Raw genomic sequence first — 26973 nt, 5'->3', positions numbered from 1 at the left:
TCATATATTGCTAGTACAAATTGGTACAACCTGTTAGAAGGCAATTCAACAATACATTTTGAGAGTCTTAAAAATGCCTACAGGTTTACCCCAGTAACTTGCATCTTGGATTTTACCTACAGTAATAATCAGAGCTGAATATAAAGATTTATGTATAAGGCTATTAATTGTGATAATACCTAAATAACAAAAACATGAAATGATTCTATAAGGTACACATGAAATGTCCAGCAACAGGGAATTAGGAAGCTAAGTCCCAGTCCATGTATACAATAAAATATGAAAGCCATTAAACACATAAGTAATCCTAATAACACAAAATTATGTTTAAAAAAACTATATCAAGCTATGTGTATAGCTTGTAATTTGATTTTGTAAAATTTAAATACAAAAAAAATATTAGAAATTGAAGCAATATTAAGTCTTAGCCATGGTAATCTGTGTGCAATGGATTCTAAATTACTTTAAAAAAAATAAAATAAATAAATTACTTTAATTTTCTTTATACTTTCTTGTGCTTCATTTTTGCTCAGGAAAAAAATATGTAATTTTAAAAATGTTCTAAAAGGTGTATAAATTATTTATATTTGAGCTGGCCAACAACTAAAATTAAACAAGATTTAGCTTCTAGTAGTGAGACAAAATTCAGTCAAAATCAGTTAACTTTTACATTTACCGCAGAATAAACTACAAGAACCACAGACAAATGGACGGTAAGTTAGACGAATCATTTCCAAACCCTTCAGCTTAATTTTATCAGGGTATTTTGGTGACAGCCTTGTTCTTCCCCTCCTAGTTTACTCACCTATTCGTTATTTCAAAACACATAAAGTGCAGGATGCTGACAGGTCACACATCCTTTTGTTGCTGAAAGAGGCAATGAGCTGAGCAGGAAACCCTAAAAGTGAGTCTGTGTGCACATCTAGGGCAGCAGGTTCATGGCTGAATGGGTTTTAGACAGAACCCGGGCCTCTTGGACAACTCTGTGACCAGATAATAGATAGTCACATACTTCTACTTTTTTTCAGGCTCAGAGGAGTCCGGGAAATTCACTTACTCCAGCCAAGGCTGCCCCCCTCACATCTCAATGCCTGTGACGGTTAATGTTCTGTGTCAGTTTGGCTAAACGACTGTTGTACCCAGGCATTTGGTTAAGTGTTGGTCTAGATGTTGCTATGAAGCAGGTATTTTGTAGATGTGATAAACACTCCCCATCAGGGGACTTTAAATAAAGCAGATGACCTTCTAGGATGTGGGTGGGTCTCATTCAATTGGTTGAAAAGCGACAACAGAGGTTTCCCAAAGAAGGACTTCTGCCTCAGATTGTGGTGCATGGGTCCCACCTGAGTTCCCAGCCTGCTGGCCTACTCTACAGATTTAGGTTTCCGAATTTTAAGTCTTACCTGAACTTCCAGCCTGCAAGCCTGCCCTACAGATTTCACACTTGCCAGTCTCCTAATGGTTCTGTGGTTCTGTTTCTCTGAAAGAGCCTGAAGTATCTCTTGCCCTCAACAACAGGCACCAAGTTCTTTGGCTCTCTAAACAGTGGGCCCCAGACCTATTCTCTTCCCATTCCCCAAATCACTATTTCCATGTCCTGCTCCCTCTTCTTCCTAGGGGATTGTTTCCAAAATGCGAAATGAGTTCTCCATAAAGCGTTAACAACTGGTGAGCAACTTTATAGGGATGCTTCTTTTCCTCCCCACTCGCTATCTCTGTTGCCATCTCTGTCTCTCTCTCTCGAATAAATAAGCACAATCTTTAAAAAAAAACATACACACTGAAATCTAACACATTGATATTTGTCTAGACAAAGTCATAAAACATTATGCTAAGTAAAAATGAGCCATTTTTTAAATATTCCACCACCATTGATCATTGTCAATTTCTACATTTGAGTCAATCCACAAATAAGTTTGAATGCGACTGGACCAGGAAGAAAACAACATAATGTGCTGGCGTTATGTAAGTGTTAAAATATGCATGTAAAAAAAAAATATGCATGTATGTGACAAAAGATAAACAGAAACACAGATACACACATAACTGTTTTTTTAAAAAGAGCATCTATTCCACGTTTGGCAAATATATGGCCAAGATCTATGACTTCTCCGCATCCCCACCCAAAGCAGACATCATTTATAATCACCACACTCCTCGCCTAGAAATGGTCTCCCAAACCATCCCCTTCTCTCTGTGCTAAGCACTTCCTGAAGCTGAGAGGAGGCCAGTTTGCCCTTCTGCACTTGGTCCAACTCTCTCGGTTTACAGGTGACAAAACTGAAGCCCAGAAAGGGAGTGGATCTTACCTGAGATTCTATAGCTAGCTCACAGAAAAACTTGAATCTAAATCCCTTGAATTTTAATCATGATCTCTTTTTTATAAAAAGAAATATTTTGGGCACACAACAAAGTATAATATTGTCAACATCTATGTGCCTACCCCCCAGAATAATATCATTGACATCTGCATACCCAACCACCCAGTTTAAGAGGTTAAATTTGGTGTATATAATTTCCATGCTGTTTTGTACTTTTACTTCACAGGACTGTTTCCATAAACGCTACGTAGAGGTTCTTTGCATGTTTTTAAACCCTGTAATTGCCAATATATTGTCTATATCTTTCTGAAATCTCTTTCAAAATTATGTTTTTCAGTCATCCATCTCAAAAATACATCCCGTTTTGGCGCTTTCATTTTAGTTGCTATGTATACTTCCTAGTCACCTATTCTCCCATTGATTCATATTTGATTATTTCTAATTTGCTGCTCTTGTAAATACTAGTACCAGGAACATTCCTATGTGAGTCCTCTGTGATGTGCATCTAAGTGGTTCTGACCTCTTCACAGCATAGCACATATTCTCAGGTAAGTTCCAGGGAGGAGTGAGGAAGGGAGAGGAGGAGCATCATTCCCTCACCTCATTGACTCTCCCTGCCCCAGGTCGGAAGGTACAAAGGGTGATTATATTATCATTGGTTGGAGGAAAGAGAATTAGTCTTATTTCTTTAATTTGCCTTTTGACCAAGTATTTACTTCATTTTGAATTTCAGATACCATTTTATTTTATTTTATTTTATTTTAAACCTTTTTATGGAAGGCTGGAATTAGATATGGAGTTTTATTTATTTATTTATTTTTTTAATATTTATTTATTTATGATAGTCACAGAGAGAGAAAGAGAGAGAGGCAGAGACACAGGCAGAGGGAGAAGCAGGCTCCATGCACTGGGAGCCTGACGTGGGATTCGATCCCGGGTCTCCAGGATCGCGCCCTGGGCCAAAGGCAGGCGCCAAACCCCTGCACCACCCAGGGATCCCTCAGATACCATTTTAAAAGGATATGAGATTTTTCTGTTTTAAGGAGAGGTATTTGAAAATGGTTGATACCCTGTTAATCCAAAGAAGTCACTCTATTAACAGTGCAATATTCAGACGTATGGAGGCCACAGGATGAGACATTTAGAATGGTTGCAAGCTTTTGAGCATCTCTCAATTCCTCAGATGGATGGTTCTGCCTTTCTTACTCAGATTCTAAGCTCTTTTCTGATAATACTTTCTCTCTAGGACAGAGGTTGCCACTGGCCACTGGTGGGCTCAGTTAGCCTATGGACATATTTTATTTGATTTGTTTGGTATTTGAAATACTTTCAGGCAGCATTTAATCACCAGGATATTTTATATAAAAATCTGGATTTCCATCTTCTCTGACAATATTAGGCTAGTCCATTTGTCACCATTCCCTACCTGGTTATAGAATGTTCTTCTTACTCATTTCAACACCTGCCTGCCAATATGGGCATCTGAGTTTACCCCTCTGCTCTGAAGACTTTCACTATGTCTTCCTCCTGCTGAGTAGTTGAAGGAGACAGATACAAAGGCTCGAGCTCATGGAACTCAGACAAATGCTTGAGGCCACTCCCATGGAAACTCACCTTTTGATCAAGTGGATGGATCTATAGGAACACAGGAGTTTTGTTTCTCAAGAAACAGATGTTTCAATTAGGACTGCCAGTATTAATCTGAAACTTTTCTGAGTCCAGAAAATCTCACTGTGGATTCAGAGAAACTCAGCATAACTGGACCTCAAGTATAGCTCAGGTCTAAGCTGCAGTTTGCTCCTTGGTTCTGCACCCAGGGATGAGAATTACGGCAACAAGCTGTATGTTCACGAATGGCTTTCAGGGATATGGTGGCAGGTGGGAGGCTGCAGGGCCTAATTTTATTCCTTCTGGTCCTATTTTATGCTTATAAATTGCTGTGTGTTCTGTATTGGCCAGACACAGACCCTGGTATGGAAGGTTTTCTAGAGTTGCTTTTACAGTTGGTGCCTCTGGAATTTTACAGATATATTCAGCAGAATTCTAAAAGGACCAGTTCTGAATATTTTGAGTGGCTGATAACAAAGCTATTTAGAAATTTCTGTGAATTGCCTCTCATTTTGGTGAACTCATGAATTCATGTGTCACACCACGTGATTCCTAGATTACAAAATGAAAGGTGGCTTTCCCAAGAGAGCTAGAAATACCCTTTGTGCAATATGACCCACGCCTGTTGTCCTCAAAACACCACTTCCCCAGGGTCTATGCTTTTCATCCAACTAGCCCAAATGATTTTAGCAACCCCAATTCCCTTGACCTCCACATCCCATCTTCCACAAATTCCAACTCCAAGCCTGTCAGCTTCATGAAGAGACTTTCTTTTTACTCCCTGAGCATTACAAACTTGACCCATAGCTAAGACAACGTACTTAGTAATTGTTGCAAAAACAGGAGCCGTTGGTTGCTTTACAGTTGAATATCTTCCCTTGGTGTTAAGTATTAACCACATTTCCAAATATGTGAGCCCAGATGTCCTGTGCTGGAGAGCTTAGAAATATAGACAGACCAAAGGCTGTACAACTGTCCTGTGGTTGTACAGCAGACATTTTTTTTCCTCCCAAGAAAGTATAGAACAACATACGGTTACAACAGCAACTAGCTGAAATGCCATTGAACAGAAAGATTCTGCAGAGACTGAAACCGTCCAGTTGCCCTTTGTGCATTCATAGAACAGTGGTCATTTCTTAAATCAAGCTGGGACAGAAAAAGACAAGACAAATCATGGACTACTCACAGCTCCGTCCACTTCCCTCCTTACGGTGGTGATAGGGTTTTTTGTTGTGTCTGAAAAAGAGAAATTCCAGTGATGGAATAAGATTAATGAGAAAAGTATTCTGTTTATAGGCTAAAAGATGGCAGAACAAAAAGTTAATCCAAATAAAAGACATGTAAAAATCCAAATGTGCCTTTTGGCTGGAGACCTCAGGCTGAATGACAGGGTATATAAAACCATACCCTTAGGTGAAAACTGCAAACAAAGCAGTCCTCTGCTTTCCTTTCTCAAACCCTTGTCCCAAGCACTCAAAAACTGAGGGCCTGCTAATTTGGGTATTCAGCCCAGGAAACGTCTGGTTTCAGGATTCTCTCTCCCTTTTCTGCTTTGTTCTTGACTGCCGCTTCCTTCCTGTCTGCCCTACATAGCGCAAAAGGTCCGATCAATTAATTTATACTAAGGTGTACATGACAGATACTGTTTCAAAGTAACTCAGGGGGAAGAAGCACACGTTCATAAAAGGAAACCACTGTTCCCCTGGTTTCATTTCTTTTTCAACCCCTGATGTCACATTCTCTCCCCTACATTGATTTTCTTCCAGAGCTTCATGTCCATGTCCTGCAGTTGCCTGGGTACCTGAACTCAGTGAATCCCTAATTCTGCTTCTGCTCTGTATACCAGATTTTTAGTAATTCCCTCATGACAATACTGACGTTGGCCTGGACCTGGAGGGCCTCTATCCAGCATTGCAGTCTTCTTTACAAGGATTTATATTTGATTTACACTGAGCCTAAGAGTTAACCCACAGAAATTGTCCTTGAATGGTAGAGTCCTCTCTTTTTAAAATTTTATTAATTTATTGATAGACACAGAGAGAGAGCACAAGTAAGGGGAGCAGCAGACAGAAAATGAGAAGCAGACTATCTGCTGAGCAGGGAGCCCGATGTGGGGCTCAATTCTAGGACCCTGGGATCATGGCCTGAGCCGAAGGCAGATTCTTCACCAACTCAGCCACCTAGGCACTCCTAGGGCAGTCCTCCCTAATGCTTGGGATTAGTGCAGCCATTCTATGGTTCTTAAGTAACCATCAGCCAACATATTCTGTCTTTGGTTTAAATCCCTGTAAAGTCCTGGCTCAATCTCTTAGGACAGTGTCATTTAGACTGTAGAGTCCATGGGCTAATGGTGATAGGTGAACTATTGGTTAGCAGCCCTCAATAAGACAATTATAGAGATCTAGTATAAACATTTAGAAACTTTAATAGTAATTTGTCTATGTTTTTTTTCCTGACATTTATTGAAATGTCATATATTCATTGAATCCAGTAAAAACTGGGCTTGTATGTCTTTTTCTTTTTCTTTCACTTTTTAGTAATTCAATTTTTAGCTTATTTTGCAAAAGCATTGACCCTAACATATTAAAAATATAATAAAAATAAATAGTTCCTTACCACAGAGCATTTGAGAAATACTGTTCTTAAGACCCGTAGGCCGAGGATCCCTGGGTGGCTCAGCAGTTTGGCGCCTGCCTTGGGCCCAGGCAGTGATCCTGGAGTCCAGGAATCAAGTCCCATGTCAGGCTCCTTGCGTGGAGCCTGCTTCTCTCTCTGCTTATGTCTCTGCTTCTCTCTCCCTCTCTCTGTCTCTCATGAATAAGTAAATAAAATCTTAATAAATAAATAAATAAATAATAAATTGATTAATTAATTAATTTAAAAAAAGACCTGTAGGCCTATTCTAGAGATCTGGTCTCTATAGCGACCTGGTGACTCTTCCTAGATTCTGTGCTTGGCTTTTCCATTGGCCCAGCCAATGGTCAAGTCACTCAATTCTTTTGGAATGAAACTCTCCTTCCATTGCCCAAAATAATGCTAGTCAGATTGAGTCAATTGTTTTTAAGCACTTTGGTAACAAAAAAGGCCACACATTTTAGTGTTAGACAGACCTGTGTTCAAACCCCAGCTATATGACTTTAGGAATACTTTCTGAGCTTCGGTTTCTTCATCTGCCATACCAACACTATTCCTTGCCTCAAGCAGTTTTTGTAAAATTAATTGAAAAGAAGTTTGTAAGGGGTCTAGCCCAGCGCTGTCCAACAGAACTTTCTGCGAAGATGGAAATATTGTATATCTGCTGTGTCCAATGCAGTAGCCTCTAGCCCCATGTCACTGTTGAGCATTAATAAGGTATAAACACTTAAAATGTGCCCAAGGAGTTGAATTTTTATTTAATTTAAACGTAAATAACACATATGGCTATTATATCATATGGAGCAGATTAGCATGGGTACCTGCAGATAGTAAGTTCAATGTGTAAAATTTTATTGAATATCTACATATGCCAGGTAACGTTTCAGACAGTAGGCATATATTGGTGAATAAGAGAAACACAGCCCCTGCACTCATGAAACTTACAGACTAGTAGATGTAGGAGACCTTGACATTGTTTTTACAATAGAAGTTGCTAGATTCTTCTCTAGAATCTAGTGAGTCACCTGGAGCCCTGAATTGTTAAAATGCTCCTCTTAGGTTGAATGCTCCTCTTAGGTACAAAACCTTTTATGGACTGACCACGGCTGCCCCTCCCAGTACATCATGCTGTGCAGAGTTGGTCGTTGAAACATAGGTGGATTAATCTCTTTAGGAACCAAGGAGCCTTCTGGCTAGAAAAGGGATGAGATTGTTACCCCTTTACTTGACTCTCTCAGATGGATTGAGAAGTTCAGGGCAGCCTGGCTCTAAGAGGAACTCAAGAAAGTTATGGGGCACGTGGGTGGGTCAATGGTTGAGTGTCTGCCTTTGGCTCAGGCCATGATCCCAGAGTCCTGGGATCGCGTCCTGCATCAGGCTTCTCGCGGGGAGCTTGTTTCTCCCTCTACCTGTGTCTCTACCTCTCTCTCTCTGTGTCTCTCATGAATAAATAAATAAATAAAATCTTAAAAAAAAAAAGAAGAAGGAATTTAGGACTGCCATCCCAGGCTTGAGCAGAAGAAGCTGGCTGGGTGCAGCTGTAGTTAAAGCAGGAAGCCCCTTTGGTCTCATCAGCTCTTGAGGGTCTTGCTTTGGAAACAATGGTAAAACATGTGAAGGGAGCCAGAAAGTTGTCATTTTGGGTCATTCTGGTCTGTGTGAGAACCCGGACCAGCAAGGCTGTCTTGCATGTTGGATGGAGACCCTCATCCACCCACCCCAGAGGGAACAGAGCTGTGTATGGCAGGAGTAGAAACAGTAGCAGCTCAAAACCAGGGCCCTCTGAGGAATTGACCTGGCACCCTGGGACCCTCCCTGCCTGTTTGGAAGCAGCCCTGTGGGCTAAGTTAGCCTCCTGACAAGTCTGTGGGAAGTGAAGAAGTACAAGCTGCAAGAAGGAGACACTAGACTTCTGGCTAAGATGGGCAGGTAGGTGCTTGAGGAAATTAATTGGAAAATTAAAAGGGATGCAATTACATTTATAGCCCAAAGTATTAAAACAGGTCCTAGACATATAAATGTGTGCTCAGTGTATTGAAAAGAGAAGTAGGTGCTATGGAAGCATCCCACAAGGCGATTTGCTGTAATGGGTATGATGAGGGCATAGAATCAGAGCAGGCTTGATGAAATGGCAGCTTGGCTGAGATTCAAAGGATGACAGGCATCAGGGAGAGCATGTGATGTGAATAGCTCTGGGTGTTATACACAACTGATAAATTATTGAAAACTACATCGGAAACTAATGTTGTTACTGTATGTTGGCAAATTGAATTAAAAAATAAAATTAAAATGCATAGTAAAAAAATAAATAAAGGATGACCAACTCAGGCGAACTAGGAGAAGGAAGTACTTTAAGAAGAGCGAATGCTAAATGAGAAAACTCAGGATTGAAGGAGTTGGGGGTCTCTGAGAACTACAAACTCCTCTACAGCTAGAGCTTGGAGAACACGGGCCATGGTAAGGAAGTGTAAAGCTGTTGTGAGTCACACCACTCAGGGCTTGTTGGGGCTTCATCTGGTGAGCAGGGGAAGCCCTGGAGGAGGGCCAGTCATGGAGATGTAGTAGGCTGGTGGAATGTAGAAGCCTGTTCCAGCTAAAAGTGACAATAGTCCGTATCACAAGTGGCAAGAATGGATGCAGGGAGACAAGTTGGAAGATCTTGTTCTAGTCCAGGTGAACCCCAGTAGTGGCAGTGAGGTTGGGTCAATAAGCTGTGAAATGCTCATCCTCATGTCATTTCCCATTTTACAGATAGAAAAACCATCTCAAAGTAGTTAGGTGATTTGTACACGATCATAGAGCCTAAACACGGCAGCATCAGGTCCAGACCTAGCATTCGGACCCTGGTTTAAAGCTCTATTCACAGTGTCAGCCATTCTCAACCTTCTTCCAAGACACATGAGTCTGTGTCCATGGCAGATGCATTTTTGCATGTGCACCTGTGTGCCTCCCATGAGAGAAAGCAGATCCCAGTGCATGTGAGTTGTGGGGTGGGAGTGGAGGGCATGTCTTCTATAGGCTGCTGTGATTTCACTCTGGTTCATTATAAACAAAAAAGGAATCATTTGCAAATTTATTCACTTAACTCTTATTAGCAACAAGTGTCTCCCACCGCAGCTGGTACCCGAGCCTTGCACCCAGTTTGGAGCTGCTGAAATCCTTACTCACCTGTGAGACTGGGGTACAGGATAATGGAAAGAATTTCTTCTGCTCTACCTTTGAGTGCTCTACCCCATTTCATTCTCCCAAAGAGAGTGGGGACAGAAGACTGTGTTGCTCATTTCCGAGGTGACTAAGAGGTTCTCAGAACCCGGGCCTGGAACTTAGGCATAGATCTCTTTCTGAGGGGTGTGTATGGAGGAGGTAAGAGAAGATGGCAGAAGATAAGATTCTGGTGAGGGATACCTGCCATGGCTCTCTGAGGTCACAGACTTGCAGAAGTGATCCTGTTTAGTTAAAGTTCTATTGGATAAGACACTAAAAATCCTCCTTTATGGCGAGATGCTCTCTTTCTCCATTTCTATCATTTCTCTCTCTTTTTCTTTTTTCCCTTCTTTCTCAATCCTCACGGCCCCCCTTTCTGTTGACAATAGTTCCTGGGATTCTATAGTAGAGGGTGTTGTGGTTAGTACCCATGTTGATGTATATATAGGGCAATGGACAAATAGAGCATGATAATATCTTATGGCAGAAGAGAATACAGAAGTTAGACTATAAATGCAGCATGACAACCACCTAAAAGTATCCCAGTTCTCAAATAGTGTCCACCCCAAATTCCTATTATTTCCACATGCCATTTCCTTTTCTATAAACAAGGCCATGTGTAGACCTTGGGAGGAACACACTGGGTGCTGACAAAGAAACAGTTTAGGAAAGCACCAGTCTGCAGATATTGTGGCCCGGGTTCAAAGTTGCTCAATAGGAGTGGGTGGGGGAGAACAGGACAAGCTGAGGAAGGACTCCTGGGTTGCTGCTGAAAGACTTCAGGACACCATCAAAACAGATGCTTTTCATGCCCCCAAATGGCCTCACACACTTTTCTCTTTTCCTTACCAACCAGGGGATTCAGATTCCTGGGGCTGGGGGAAGGGCTCAGCCTGCTGACACCCAGACTGGGGAAAGGACGGATGAGAACTGAAGGATCTTCTGAAGTGATCTTGGCATCCTCCCCCCAGCAAACTGACCACACAGCGGTCTGCATTGCCAAAATAACACTGATCTCATGAAGCTAATGACACTTCTTGGCTCAAAGAACAAAGCAAACTCTTTCAGCACAGGAACAAAACATTCCTTTTAAAATACTTAGTAGGAGGACTTCAGCTCACTGAAGACTAGAGCCATTTTCTTCTGGGGGAAAATCATCAGAAGGAGCCCCTAAGCCCAAAGTGATACACAAGCCCTGAGGAGAATAGTATGAGACTGGGAAGCTGTAGGCCACTGGGGCAAAGCAGAGTCTCACACTGTAGACATTCAGTCCATCTGGTTACCATGAATAAAACTCACTTACTTTTTTTAAAACAAAGCTTTTGGAAGAACTGTTTTCTTAGGGCTATCATTGTAGTTATGAATATCAAAACAATGATGATGGAAAGGATGACAACATGAAGCAGCCAGTTTGAAGAGGTATCAGGTTCATTGCCACCTGGATCAAAGAAAAACACCAGAATCCCATTACATGGTAGCTTGCAGGTAAACCAACAAGTTGGCCATCTGAGTAGGTTACAACCAATACAGCCAATATGCTGAGCATTTATTCCATGCCAGGTACTATTTCTCACATGCTGCATCTACTAGTTTGTTTACTTCTCACAACCACCCTAAGTGACAGGATTTGCAATGACTCTCATTTTACTGGTGAAAAAAGTGAGGTATAGAGAGCTTAGAAAACTTTCCCAAAGTTATACAGTAAGAGATAGAGCTGAGATATAACCCAGGCTGTCTGGTTCCATATTCCATGTTTTTCATCATTATGATACATCTATTATCTATCTATCTATCTATCATCTATCTATCTATCATCTTTCTTTCCAGGATAGCCCTTCAACTCAAACATGTCTTCTCCCTCCACTGTCAAGCACTCTCAGTGCTCAGATTCCATACTATCAATTATTCAATTTCAAGGATTAACAGGATCTTTTTGGAAAAATACAATATTGTAGTGTTAACATACCTTAGTATGAATTACTACAACTAGACCTGTCCTTGGCTTAGCTAATCAGTGTTCTGGCACTGAGGAAAAGGTGAGTTTAGTAGAGAGGCAGATGAGAAGAGCAATTTTGGAAACTGGGGAGGGCCTTGTAAAGGAGAATTCTGGATATCTATAGGTTAGAATAAGGGCTCTAGACTGACAATGGGGAAGCCTGGAGGGGGGGCCTTCCTGGTAGGAGGTAGAAGAGTACTCCAAGTAAGTTATGCCCTTTCCAAAAGCCTGAATTTTGCCCCACGTAGTAACTTATATAGGATAAGCACAAGAGCTTGGTCCAGGAAAAACCTGGCAAAACTGCTCGGGAGTAAGGGCTCAGTCCCACTAACTGCCTTCCCTCTTCTCCATCTCAATGCCATCTGATAATCCTAGATTATTTTAGCTGAGAAGGATTAGACACCATTTCATTTGAGCCCTTCATTGTAGAGTTCCAGAAGTAAGGCTCAGAGATTCTAAATAATCTATCTAAGGTTATCACTGCTAAATAAGTAGCAAAGTCAGGATTGCAAGCCTGGATCTGTTTGATCCAAAGCTCATACCCCAGAGATATTTGTCTCTATTGAAAACAGTGTGGTGAAAGGATTCAGAAACCTGGCTCATCTACACATTGGGTAACCCACACGGATTACAACTGCTCCTTTACTTTTAGGAAGTGCTTAATAAGCACCACTAAAGTAACACCCGTGAGTCCTTCAGTGTCCTCACAACAGGAGAAATCCCTGCCTCCCTCAGCTCCTCTATGCAAACTCATGTCCTCTGCAGGTTCCTTCACAGCTCCTTGCACGTACAGAAGCTCTACACATTCCTGAAGACTTTCTAATGATGAATGTTGGTCTGCTTAGACTCTAAGTATTTGGAGTGCAAACACTTCACCTAAGTCACCCCTGAATCCCCTATAGAGCCAAGTACTATCTACATGAAAGATGTCAATAAGGAATTTTGGGGCTGAATTAATCATTTGTCTATGTAGTATACCTGGCCTGATCCTCCTTGTCCTTAGTTACTTTGTAGCAGATGGATGGTTATCCCTTAAATTGATTCTCCCTTACTTCCCTAGTATTAAGGCATTAGCAGACACATGGCTTCTCAAGACTACATTTTGGAGGCTCCCCTGCAGTTAGGAATGACCAACCATGTAAACTAAGTTCAAGTCATGGGTCTTCTGAGTCTTGGCCGGCCTTAAAAGAGTGGATATGTCTTCCACCATCCTTTTCTCTTTCTGAAACATGGATTGGCAGTGACCCTGCTTTGACAATTCAACAGAAACAGCATTCTACAGAATGAGAGAACAACAAGATGGAAAGAACCCAGAAAGAATAGAATAAAGATACCTCCCCACTTGAATCACCTTCTATCTCTCAATATTACATTAGCGAGAAATATACTTATGTCTTGTTAGAGTCATATTTTGAGGTCTCTCTGCTATGGCAGCTTAGCTTTATCCTAATACATATTCTTATAGATTGTTTTATAATAATTGCATGTTACTTGACAGTGATATGATGATGCAATGGGGAAAGTATGTATTATCCTTGCCACAGTCCCATGCACTCTTGCTAGAAGCTTTATATGTTCCCCCATGTTTCCATACTTTCTGAGTGCTGAGGACTTTGCAATCATGCTCCATTCAATCCCCATAATCACACTCTAAGGTATCTATCATTATTTACTCTTATTCTACAAATGTGAGACCAAGTTCTAGGATGTCTCAATTATATGTTCATGTTCTCAAAGCTAGTAGTAACAGAGAGAGGATTTAAAGATCAAGTCCGTTTGACTTCAGAGGCTATGCTCTTGACCACTGCCAAAGTGTCCCCTCCAGGTCGTTTGGGAGGGCTTCACTTCCAGCCCCACAAAAATATTGTTAGAGTTGTTTCCTGTCTCCAATTTCATTACATTTCCTCATGAAAATGCAGCAACTAGCCAAGCAGAATAACCCTTGTTTCAAAAAGAAAATGGTCTCATTGACCTTTCATTTCTGGTTAAAAGTTAGGATGTTCAGTCACATCCTGGAGCCACTGGAGCACTTCCCACCACCAGGCTGTCATTGCCGTATTTGCTTTATTCGTTAACTTCTGCAGAAGTTTGTGGTGGGTCACAGAAGTCAGCAATGAGCAGCTCAACTAATGAGTATAAAGGGGACAGTCATAAAGCAACTTAAAAATTGCTTTGAGAAATAGAAGTGAGGAACTGTGAGAGGATGTATGACTTTGGTCATTTGTTGCTGGTATTTGGACCACCAATTAGGGGATCATTTGATTGCTGTGACCTGGCAGCCCACACAGTCTGGTGGCTGGGACAATGGGACTGGGATTACAAAACTAATCTTCCAACCCATTAATCTGATATTTATTGAGGACTTAGTATGGGCAGACTGTTCTGTTTTCACTTTGGTCTGGGTATAAATAAGACCCATATGAGCAATTAAAATACATGGAAAATAAAATAGCAATGAAAGACAAAAGACACATACAGTCACAGGCAAGCAACATCATGGTACATGTAATCAGTCTTAGGAGAGAGGTAAGGGAAAGACCCCTTGTGCAGTGAAGTTATCAAAGTTGCTTTGGAGAGAAGGTGGGCTTGAAGTTGGTAAATAAGGTGAATAATTATATTTTATGCAGAAGAAACTGCCTGAACAAAGAAATCATGGAGGGGAAATGTGCAAGCAAGTTCAAAGAGCACATGGTGTGGAAAGATTGCAGACTGGAGCCCAAGAATGATATTAGGGTGTAGTAGCATGGATATAACTCTGGGAAGGATGGGTAAAACTACGCTGAAAATCTCTAAGTGCACAAAGATCTCTTTACCTCTTTGCCAATTGCATCTATGAATGATATCCTAGAAGATCCTGAGCTGACGCAGGCCCCACAGGCCCCTCCTATGACTGTTGACTATGCATTCAGCTACATTGGCTTCCATGGAAATAGGGGCCACCTTACTTCATTTGTAACTTCTCACTGGTTCAAAGTTTCCAGAGGAATGGTCAGTGTGCGCTCCCACTTCTCTACCACAAAGAAAAAGAAATACTGATATAATCAGTGGTGCAAAGGCTAGATTCTAGTTATTTCTAAATTCACATAACCCAGGCCCCTATTTCCCTGACCCTTCTGGAAAACCACATTTCATCCAAACTATTGCCTTGCACTTAACCAGGCAGGAGATTCCACACAGCAAAGGACAGTTAAGCAATTCCAAGAAAAATAAATTCCCCTGTGATTGTTAGCATTTAAATGCCTCTAAAGTTTTAGTATGAATTAGCTATAGCTCAATTTTCATAAGATGACAAGTCTGGGGATCTTCACTGTGATAAAATGAGAGGTAGGGGCACCTGGGCAGCTCAGTGGTTGAGCATCTGCCTTCAGCTCCGGTTGTGATCCTGGAGTCCTGGGATGGAGTCCTGCATCAGGCTCCCTGCAGGGAGCCTGCTTCTGCCTCTGCCTATGTCTCTGCGTCTCTGTGTGTCTCATGCGTAATTAAATAAAATCTTTTTTAAAAGATAAAGAGAGAAGTAGAGAATGTTGAAAGAGGAGCTTGCCAAATCACTATTTTTACCCAAAGTTGACCCTAAAAATGAGGCATTTCTAATGGCTTCATCTCTACCAAGATTGTTAGCACACTCCTCTCTTTACCTCCTTACTTCATCACAACCATTGGGAAGAAGATGGGCTAACTCCAGTGTTGGAATTGGGTAGTAAAGTGTGGATCAGAGGGAAAGTAAAGAGTTGGCAATGACAATGATGCAGCTGGATGCCCTGAAGCCTACGTCAGGGAGGATATTTTTTCCCCTGGAAGAAGATCCTGGGAAATTAATGACAAGCTGGGCATTGAGTCACTTTAAAGTTCTCAGTCTTGTCTGTAGATTGGTGCCAGTCCATGATGGAAATGTCCTTGAATCTGAGATGGATCAGATATCTCTGAAGCCCTAGCTCCTATCTTGTCCTTTCCACCACTGATTTCAGCGAGGGCTGAATGTGGCCGAATGACGGATGGTTCTGGTCAGGTTCTGATTCACTTCTCTTTGACAATCTCACTTCAAGCACAAGCTGCTTTTGTGCCAGGGCTTCCTCAATGCTGAAGGTTGGTCCTTCTCACCATATCCAATGACCCACTTGTGAAATGTTTGCTTCTTATCCCCATAAATTTAGGCACTACTTGATTAAAGGTCCAGCTTCCTGGAGGCAAGGATATATCTATATCTACCCTTCTACCAAGGGATATGTCCTTACCGCATCTAAAGTTATAGCTATTGGTCAGTCAGCCTGAGTTCTACCTGCTGTGGACTGGCAGGCAGAGAAAAGAATGTCTGTACTGGTGGAGTGATCGTTCTTGATTACCAAAGAGAACTTGAATGCTGCACCTAATGCAGACAAGGAAGACCATGTCTGGAACTCAGGGATCCATAGATTATGATTTGTATGACTTCCACAGTCAGTAATAACAATGAAAAGACAATTAAGACAATTTGGTCTGTTCAGGGCAAGGCAACTAAAGGCTCAGGTTGAAAGTTGGAGTCAGCAGCCTCCTCTCCATTCCCAGGAAAGCAAGCTGTTCCACCTGAAGGGCTGAGTGAGGGAAATCTAGAATGTGTGGTGGATGAGAGAGATATCAATGATCAATTATGGCTTGGGATCAACTGCAGCTGCAGGAGCTGGAACTTATTCTATGAATTCTTGCATCTGAAGTCTTTTGAAAAGATCATGGCTGCCTCCCAGCCTAAAGGCTCAGTCACGTGGACTTAGGTTATAGGTAGCCTTGAGCAATGCAAGGGACAGACTACTGAAGTCCTGCCTCGTTGCTTCCCAGCTTCACCTCCAACTTCCACTGTGGCTCAGTGAAAGTCTAGGTGGGCTTGGACTCACTTCATTCACTTCAAATGGATATTTTGCTTTCTGCCCTGGAATGCCTCTGATACTGCAGATGCTGGAGGGAGCTCACTCAGCCCACATACCTGCAAAGCTCACAGGGAGGAGAGGTGGGGTGAAAACAGTAGGGGTGAAAGCAGATGACCTCCACCTGATGTGCTTTGAGTGGGCATCTTAGGAAGCTGTCTGGACACTTCCCAGGAGGTCCTTGGGTATTTGAGCTCCTGTTTTACCAACAGCAACAACTCTAATAATTTACCCTTAGACTTACTTTTCCTTCTTCCCTGTCTGAATCTCCTAAACCTCTCCCTTCTGTTCCCGAGGTCACCACCTAAATACTCATATGCTACACAAGCCCTGTCCTAGGCTCTGTTCTATATGACTAAGACAAAAGGCAAAAAGGGAAATACAATGACAACATAGTACATGTTCTATAAAGTTGAATTTAAGCAGTACTAGGGACTATTCTTTATTTGGAGATTATATCCTTTGCTGGGATGGTAGCAGAATATTGAGTCCCTTCAAAGATGTCCATGTCTGAATCCCTGTGAATGTGTTACCCCACAGGGGAAAGGGGATTTTGTAGAGGTGATTATATTCAGGACCTCAAAATGGGAAAGTTAACCTGAATTATTGGATTGGGTGAAGGCACCAAATGTAATTACAAGGGTCCTTACAAGAGGAAGGCAGGAGAAATCAAGAAAGATGTGATGACAAGAAGCAGAGGTCTGAGTGATGCAGTTGTGGGCTCTGCCGGTGGAGGAAGGGACCATGGGCCAAGAAATTCAGGTGGTCTCTAGAAGCTGCAAAAAATGAGAAAGTGAACTCTCCCTTAGAGCCTCTACCATCCTGTCAACACCTTGGTTTAAATCCAGCAAAGCCCTTTTTGGATTTCTGATTTTCAGAGGCGTAAGCTAATAAATTCATGTTTTCTTAAGCCCAAAAAGTTTGCAGAAATTAATTATAGGAGCATTAGAAAACTTCTGATGTGCTTGGTGATAAAATGGCCTATCTCTTACGAAAGGACGTTGATACTAGATGTTAGTCACTCTTACGTGGCAAATAAATGTTCTTACTCGGCAAATAAAAAACATTCCCAAAATTTGTTTGAAACTGGTCTGGTGTATGAAGTTCTAAAGTATGGGACTCACCATAGCCAGCAAAGGCTCTAAAAGATTTTTACAAAAAGCTAGTTTTCCTTGAAAACCCCATTACCACTTGACCGTCAGCAATGCCAGAAAAGTAATCTTCCTCCTGCTGACTCCCCGCACTGAGCTTGAGTCACAGTGATGAGTTTTATGCTGGATACTTTCTGTTTCCTCTTCAGATCCGTTCTCTACACTTCCACCCTGCGCTCTGAACTCTGAGAGATTGACCATAATGGAACACATCCGTGGACGCCCTTGTTCTCTGGCTTCCAGCCAGGTTCAGCCAGTGGGAGGCACCAGCAGGTGCCTGGAGGGTGGGAAGAGAATGAGGCTGCGAGTTCACTCACGGGGCTTCCACCGTCCAGAGTTGCTACAGGCCGCAGCATCCCTCTCCTGGAGGCCACCGCTGCTGTCAGGGGCACTTTCCCTACCATCCCCTTTCCCAGGATCCAGTAACCACTCCAACACTGGCGACTGCTCCTCTGACTGTTGAAGCCACAGGGTCCTGCAATATCCTTAGTAGCTTCTCTAAATTCTGACCACACCTTCATAAATAGACCTTTTATCGCACTATCCTCCAAGTACGCAGTATGCATGTGCCCTCTGTTTCCTGCCTAAATCCTTACTGATGGAGTTAGGAAGCGTGGGCCGCTCTTACCATGAGGGTCAATGACGGCTGAAGTACGTTCCTTCACGTTAGCATTCCAGAACACACAGCTGACGTTCCCGCGCAGGTGTGCCTTGAGGCGCAGGACGCTAGTGACCTGGTAGAGGCCTTGGGAGGTCTTGGTGTGGCTGGTGTTGGCAGGGGCGCTGACGTTTGGCCAGAACACCTCTGCCAGGGGATAGCCTTCGGCCTGGCACGTGAACTCTACCTCGTCCAGCCCTGGGATCCTGAGGAAATGAGTGTTTATTTTCTTGTAGGAAGCTGGATAACACAAGAAGAAAAAGAAATAAGTCTTTCTTTTCTGATTCCTCGACAGCTTTGTACTCAATGGCATGTGGTAGGAACAAAATTACCATCATCAATGTGAACCAATAAGTGTTAATTTTGTACACATGTCTTTTGTCTCTGATATCACACTGTTTACACTAATTTAATTCTTATGGTATAACAAAACTGGCATTGTTGATATTCCCAGTTTTTGTTGGAGGTAGCTGAAGTGAGATTGAGTATTTTGCCTAGACTCGTAGGGCTAATAACTAGTGAAGCCAATGTCTGCACATTGGAAGCTTGATTCCAAATCTCGACAGGGCTTCATCCCACCACACTCTGTGGCTTCCTTCCCATTTACAAGACTATTGTAAATTATCTCACAGCTGAGGACTGGAGAAAAGAGAGGATGAAAAGTAAAATCACTAGATAATGCTCACATTCTTATTTGCTGCTTTTTCTACAGGAGAAAATTCTCTTCCCATTTCCCCCTTTCCTTAGAAGTGAGATTAGGAGGAGAAAAATTAAAGACCTAGATTCTGTCTATAAGTAGTCAAGAATTGGCTATATTTATGACCTCTTCTCCTGTCTAACACACACACACATGCATTTCTGTGTAGTGTATGCTGAGTGAATCCATCAAACGTGGCTCCCTGCCCTCTAGAAAACTGAGATCTAAAATGCATACAAGTAACAATGAAAACAACAGGAAGACACCAGGACAAACTGCAGAGTTATCTTAGATTATAGCCGAAAAATAAATATTAACAACATATGCAGATATAAGGGAGTATGGAAAGTAACCTGTTGATTTTTAGTGAAGGGAAGAGGAAAAGAGTACTTGCTTTCATTAGGTAGGAAATATTTTAGAAACAGAATTTTGATTGCGTATATGGCACAAGTGTGATGAAACAATTTTTTCTAAAATTGTTGGAAAGAGTATACACAGGTACACCCTTTGTGAGAAGCAATTTTACATGAAAATCATGATAACAGCCATGTGGAAGGCTGTTAGGCACCAAATGTGCATAGAGTACTAAAGGTTTGCTAGGGGCTAAGCTTTGTGCCTTGTAATTTTACACACTGTGGAGGGAAAGGAATGTGCAAGCCCCTCTCACAATTTTTGCTCCTTGAGCACCTCTCTTTGTATCTCAGTGTCATGAGTTGCTAACTTGATTTATTATAGCCAAAGATGCTCACTGGGTCACAGTTCGTTGGACTGGGTGACTGCATCTTGCATGCGGTTCACAATCTGTGGCCCTCTCTTGAAGTTCTTGCCTCTATGTGATAAAGCATACTTGACTGGCTTGCCTGCCTCAAAAAACTCTGACATCTTTCCTGCTCACAGTTTTCCAGCTTCCAGGAACTGGGTGGGTGGGGTGGACTCTCTTATCAGTGAGACTGGATAGATGCGTAACTTTAGGCTCTTTTTTCCCTAAACATAAGTTAAGATGAGTGTGCAAGAAAAAAGAGAAGCCCTGAAGTTGGGAGAGGGAAAAGAAGAAAATCATGTGCTCGTCTAGTTATTAATTTAAAACATGGAGTTCACTTCCCATTTGGCTATTGATCCTTGTGTGTAGAGCTCACCTGGTCCAGGACTTGGAGAGGAACAGGGGTGAGTGGCTCTAAAACCTGATTCTATCTCTTTAACATATATTACCTCATTTAAACTCTTCAAGTACCCTAGGAGATAGGTAAAATCCATATCTCTATTTTGTAAATAAGGAAATAGCTGGAATCTGGGGTGAGGAGGGGGACTCTAGCTCATGCCCTTCATGGCTACATTATTCTGAATTCTGTATTGGAATCATCATAAGAGGATGATTGTCGATGTAACTGCAAAAAGCTTGGGGATGGAGCAAAAGACACAGGAAGGGGGATATGTTTTCCCGGGGACTTAGGGGTACACGGAACTAGTGGAAGATAAAGAGAATCAGATTTTGAAGCAACCTAGTGAGGATTTGAACTGGTTAGACTTACCAGTCTCCTTGAAGCCAATTTTGATCAACTTCTAGCAATTCAACAGTATCTGAAGCATGCATTTTGAGGACTTGCCTATTTCTCATTTAATGTTATTTATCTACACTTATTTTCCCTTAGTTTGGTGTCTTCTTAAAATCCTTTATCCATAGAGTAGATTGTTCCTGTAAGCTCTAGGGTCTTGGGGTGGGGGGGATGGAGGAGAATAAATGGCTGCCTAGGAACAATGTGTTGCATATGAAGGTTTGGCCCATTTCTACAGGGTAGTTCACAATAAGAGGCTGATCTCGGGAGACAAGTTGGAGGTGATTTCAGAGGTAGGAGGGCCAGGAATCAGGAGGGAGGCCGAAGCTGTAATTTGGGATATATAAATGAGGAATGAGAGAGATGTTCAACGAAAAGAACCATTAAGACTTGGGGGAAGGGATGGGAGCTCATAGCCTGCATGTATCCAATATTAAAGATACCTCCATAGCCTTATGCAATTTGGGAAGTGGGTGATAATACATCATTATTAGCCACACACAATGGGGAAGCTGGACACCAAGGGGGATATTCTTAGGAATAGATGAGTAAGTTTTAGAATTTCAGATGTAAAAGTGATCTTATAATTCAAACTAGTCCAACTTCCTATTCTGCAGTTGTTGGGTTTATGTTTAATATATGTTATGTTTAATATATGTCAATTAGACCAAGATGGTGGTGTTTACACAATTCTTCTATTTTTTTGCTTACTTTATCCGTTATAATAGAGATGAGCTGAAATCTCCAGATATGATTGTGGATCTATTTCTCCTTTAGGTGTGTCAATTTTTGTTTATATGTTTTGAAGTTATGTTGTTAGATGTACGCACATTTAGGACCATTATGTTTCCCTGCCATATTGACTTCTTTATCATTATGAAATGTCCTTTTTTATCTTTAATAATACTTCTTTTCTGATATTGGTAAGCCGCTAGATAACTAGATTTTGGCTAAATACATTGATAAATGGAAGCTCCTACTTCCAGGAGCAGCCATTACCATAATTAGACAATAAGAAAGTTAAACTTTACTGGAAAGATCATCTTTCTGCCAAGTCAAACTTTGCCTCTTGGAAGCTCCAACCCATTAGTAATTGTCTGATTTAGTATGACAACATTAGAGCAGTATAGTAGTTATGAACGTGGTTTGACTAAAACTTGAGCCAAGAGCTGATTGCATGATATGTCAAGTCCTCAGGTTTTTCATTTATAAAACAAGTATGGGGACACCTGGGTGGCTCAGAGGTTGAGCCTTCGGTTCAGGTTGTGATCCCAGGGTCCTGAGATTGAGTCCCACACCGACTCTCTTCAAGGAGCCTGCTTCTCCCTCTGCCTATGTCTCTGCCTCTCTGTGTCTCTCATGAATAAATAAATAATATCTTAAAAAAAACCAAAACAAGTATCATACTTGGCCTTAACAGAGATGTTAGGATGATTGAATGAGTTAGATGCCTAGAATATAGTAAAAACTCAATTAACATTAACAATCATTATTAGCTGTTGCATATGATCCTTTGGGTATTTGAAGATAATTGGCAAGCTCCATATAGTCTTTTCCTTCTGCATAAAATATGTCTACTTCCTTCAACCATATCTCCCAGGACAATTTTTAGACCCAATTCCATATACCAGTCTTTTTTTTTTTTTAAAGATATTATTTATTTATTCATGGGAGACACAGAGAGAGAGGCAGAGACATAGGCAGAGGGAGAAGCAGGCTCCCCAGAGGGAGCCTGATGTGGGACTTGATCCCAGGGTCCCAGGATCATGACCTGAACTGAAGGCAGACACTCAACCGCTGAGCCACCAGGAGCCCTGCATATATCAGTCTTTGGATTCACTTTGTTTGTTAATAGAACATGACCTGTATTCCAGATTTTACCTAAGCAGCAGGAAGTAGAGTGTGGCTGAGTACTTCCTATGAGCACATTTTAGGCTGATGCAGGGTTTGACTCTAAGGTCATGAGATTACTTTTATTAAACGAATGATGGAGGCCCAGCTAGGTTGGCTATAACAGCCCTGTTGGCACCTGGAGACTGTGTCTCCTGGTTGACCCAAGACCATCAATCACCCTTTGTTAGTCCTGATTCAATGACTACTAGTCGTCTAGTCTGTTACAGTTCTAGTCAGCTACACTACCATTCAGCTTGCATTTTAGCAGGTTGTGCACAGGATGTACGCTGTGTGGGTCCTGGGCTTGTCTACCCTCAGATCCAGCCTTTGAGTTTTCTTCTCTGCTCTGTCCTGCATGCAGGCTGACTCCTGTAGACCTTATCTCCCAGGCTCCTGACAGCCAACAGGAGGCACGGTGGGAAGTCTGGAGGGCCAACAGAAGGGAGAATTTAGGGTATGTTCCCCCATGCTTGTGCTGAGACGGGCTCTCCAGCAGCACCCACAGCTCCTCCTTGCTCCTGCTACCCCTGGATGGGTCCGTTGTGTGGCTAGTATCTGTCATAGGCCCTGAGCTGCATTCCTCTGCCTTCCCCCACTCCCTCCAGTCCAGTGTGGGCAGCAGCTTCTCCTTATTGCTAATTGCTGATTTGCCTCTCTTTTCCCCAGCCAACTACTCAGCTGTTCTATTAAAAGACATGCCAGTTTTGGATTTAAATTTCTGCTGGTTGGAACCCTTTCGGTTTTCCTGGTCTTCTCTGACTGTGGGATCTCTAGGCCACTGGCAACTCTAGCATCTCTGAAATAGAGATAAGCTGCTGGTAGTATCATCTGCTTTATCATCAGAATGATGGCAACGAAGGTGAAAAAATGTAGCTTTACATGCCTTGGTCTTCCAGAATGTAGGTGGGTTTCTAGTCATCGCTGGAGGAAGTCTTTTAGGCTTGCTCCCAATTCATCCATTAGATGGGAGGAACCTCGGGTTAGACAGGTCGGACATTCAGGAGCTTCTTCCATTGCAGAATTCAGAAAATAATTGTCTTAACTCCAGCTTTCCTTATGACCTTCTGTTTCCCCAAAGGAGGGAAGGGAGAGATTTAGCCCCAGAAGTGCATTAGGCCAATGTTTTCTCTAGGTCCAGAGCCCAGCTGTTCTGTGTCCTCCCAAGGCTGCAGTGCTTCCCATGGGCTGTTTCTTCTCCATGTCCCTTTGTCTTCTCTTCCTCAGGGTGAAGGCCATTGTGAGAGAAAATGGAAACCTTTTGCCTCCTAGCTCTGTTCTAAGTCCTCCTTCGGACTCCCATACAGCGGGGGCCTCTTCTTTGCTTTGAAATGCTTCTGTGAGCCTCAGTCCAGTCAGGGGGAAGAGTGGATTGGCACCCTCCCATCCCCCTCCTCATGTCCTGCCAGTGCCTTCAGGTGGGTTTGGCCCTTCTGTTCTCAGGACCCGTTCTGTGTCTGTCTGGGATCCTTTGCAGGGGCCAGAGGTCAGCCTGTGGGCTTAGGCGCTGGGCTTCCTGGCCTCTCCAGGGCCCCGGGACTCTTCTCTTCAGCCACACTCCCTACCTTCCCTCTGACAGGTCACTCAGAGTTGGGTACTTGCAAGCTGCCTGCCAGAAACCTGAGTCTTAGGGCGCCTGGGTGGCTCAGTGGTTGAGCACCTGCCTTCAGTTCAGGATCCCATGATCCCTCGATCCTGGGATCGAGTCCCGCGTGGGGCTCCCCACAGGGAGCCCGCTTCTCCCGCTGCCTGTGTCTCTTCCTCTCTCTCTGTCTCTCTCATGAATAAATAGATAAAATCTTAAAAAAAAAAAAAAAAAAAAACAAGTCTTCTAGACTCTCTAGCCATTCTACCTAGTATTGCTTTTCCTGTGCTTTTGAAAAATTAGTCCTCTTTCCCCTGTATTTAATATGAACTGCCACCCAGATATCAAAGACGGTGCTATAAACCTACTTTCAAGTTCATGTCATCAAGCAGGCATTTTAAGGAAAAAGCACATCCTTTCTCCAGTCCTGTTTCACTGAAGCAAATCCTAACTGAGGAGCCAGATGCCCCACGCTTCCTCCTGAGACCCCCTGATCAGGGTAAAATTCTCTCAGGTGATGGTCTTGAAATTTCCTGGGTTTTCTTGCATTCCTCCTAAAAGGTGGTGACACAGTATACATCCTTTCACACATTTATTAGGTTGGTTCTTAAAATTTTTCCTAAGTGTCTATATTGGAAAAATATATAATGTTTAGTGCTTTATAAACATTTATATTTTAAGTAAAACAATGATTTCGCTCTTACATATGTACCTAATGCTGTCTGGGTATCAAAGAAGGTATCTTTTATACACACCACCATCCATGGAAACATACATATAAAAATCGTCCTGTAATGGTCGGAGCTTTACGCTCTGTTTCACACCGTACCATTCCATGAGCCTCAGTTCCCATTCCACTTTTTCTATAGGATTTTATCCTAACTCAACATGTTAGAAAGCTCTTTTATTGCTTATCCTTATGTTTCTTTGCAACAACAAAATACGTTTAGCTTATTGGGATTGTTTCACTCATGATCACAAGGCTTCAAGTGTTCAAAGTTTCCTTCTGCACCGAAATCTAATCTCTATTATCAGTACACGTAAAATCAAAATGTAAAATATTATGAATATTGATAATGATTAAACATAAAAGATAAAATTTTCTGGAACTGTATCCCTTAAGAGGATGGATGGGGCTCTCTTTTTTTATTTGTCCATAATCTGAGGATGCATGTGGCTGTGGTTGGAATGATACAAGATCAGCTTCGATTCTGTTTCAATTTTTCCACTTTTACAGCAAGAAGGGCTAAGGAAACTTACTCGTATAAACTAGTGCCAGTGGAAGCAGTCTTGTTATAATTATGTCATTGCATTCTTAAAAGCCTTATAATTTATACAGCAAAAAAAGAATCCTACTTTATATTTTACCATCAGCTCTTAAATGTTACTAGGGCCTCCTTCAACTTTGTTGAAAACAGAATTTGGCATCACTTATCTTGCAGGATGATTTGTTAGTCATTACAGTTTGATAAGGTATCAATATTTCTAATCGCTCTTCTGCTTAGCACTATAGAAGTTTTCTACACTCCAAGCAATGTGCCACATTCATGATGGGTGAGAGGCACCCTTTTTTATGAAGTGGAAGAAGGCAATGATAAAAGAGGAAGTGTGTTAGGGGAAGCCCTAGAGCCTTGCCTGGAAGGCTTATTCTCAGGCACACTCATTTTGGGAAAAGAATACATGGGGAAGATGAAGAATCAGAAACTCATTTCCTAAAACTGCCTGTGCCCCTGCAACCTCTCAGAAAGTCTTGTGATCCTCATATGCTGTAGTTGGAAAGCCATCGAGGATTTAAAGAATAAGTAAGTATGATTTAAAGAATAAACCGATTCCACACTTGAGCCATCTCTGCTCCAGTTGATGAAGCTGGCAGAGTGGCTTCCCAGGAATGAAGGGCAGCCCTCGGCTGGAGAGAGAGTGGCAGGATGGGCCCCTGAGTTGCCCAGAGACCCTAGATGCATACAGCTAGATGCAAACAGAGGTTAACAAACATGGAGGCGGTGAATTAGGGGTGCAGATACTGAATACATTAAGGGATCATGAGAATGGAGAGCCCACTTTCCTCCCATTAATTGAAATCAGACTAACTTCAAAGTTCTGGAGTTCATCCCAGTTCTGGATGGAGGAAATGCAATTAAGACAGAAGGCAATTACATCCAGGCTAATGACTCTCTTGATGATTCATTGAGTCTTGAGGTGAGAGGAAGTCTTTGAACCAGCTCTCCGGACACTCACCACCTGCCTCAGTTCTTTATGTTCATTATCTCTTCCAACTTTTACAATAATCCTCTGTGGTAGGTGCTACTGTGGCTAGCCTTTTACAAATAAGAAAAATGTCAGGTTGTAAAGGTGACATAACCTGCCCAAGGTCATAGGTGAAAACACCATTCACCCTCATGTCTCACCCTCTTGGTTTATCCTTCTTTTGTGTCAGATCACAAAGTCACAACATTGCTGCCAAGGTCAACCAATGGTCTTTGGGGACCAAAGTCTATGGACTTTCCAGAAGACAGAACAGATCCTCTGAGGCTTCACGAGTGGGACTGGGAGGAGACAGAGAAAACCCAGAACAGTCAGAGCAGGCTGAAAAACACAAGCTGGCAAAGTCTTATAAACTTGCTGGTCTTTCCCAAAATGGCCTTTTTCCAAAACAAACACAAACTTGAAGATTCTCTTCAGATTTAGGTTCTTGGCTTGTGTTGTGAGGAAAGCCCTTAATCCAGAGGAATGAGGACAGCTATTGACTTACCTGGGCTCCCCCAGCTCCCGCCTTCCCTTCTC

The 26973-nt window shown here is 42.2% G+C and overlaps 1 protein-coding gene across 9 annotated transcripts in view; it reads right to left on the bottom strand.

Moving 5' to 3' along the window:
* PDCD1LG2 (programmed cell death 1 ligand 2) overlaps window positions 1–26973 on the bottom strand; it is a 90458-nt gene that overhangs the window by 39827 nt on the left and 23658 nt on the right. For 5 of the 9 annotated variants that reach the window (XR_004813375.2, XR_007401647.1, XR_007401648.1 and 2 more), the window contains 3 exons: window positions 18438–18707; window positions 11071–11205; window positions 5116–5165 (listed from right to left, as the gene is read on the bottom strand). Coding sequence is in view for 3 of the 9 variants with exons in the window: in XM_025423511.3 (XP_025279296.3) it covers window positions 5116–5165; window positions 11071–11205; window positions 18438–18707 (455 nt within the window). In the remaining 6 variants the exon portion in view is untranslated. Of the gene's footprint in view, window positions 1–5115; window positions 5166–11070; window positions 11206–14576; window positions 14774–17070; window positions 17435–18437; window positions 18708–26973 lie in introns of those variants that run through there. The other 4 variants (XR_004813376.2, XM_025423514.3, XR_004813377.2 and 1 more) reach the window with 3 other exon arrangements.

This window comes from Canis lupus, chromosome 1, assembly GCF_003254725.2.
Source record: "Canis lupus dingo isolate Sandy chromosome 1, ASM325472v2, whole genome shotgun sequence".
Taxonomy (NCBI): Eukaryota; Metazoa; Chordata; class Mammalia; order Carnivora; family Canidae; genus Canis; species Canis lupus.
This window is presented reverse-complemented; position numbering and strand designations above follow the sequence as displayed.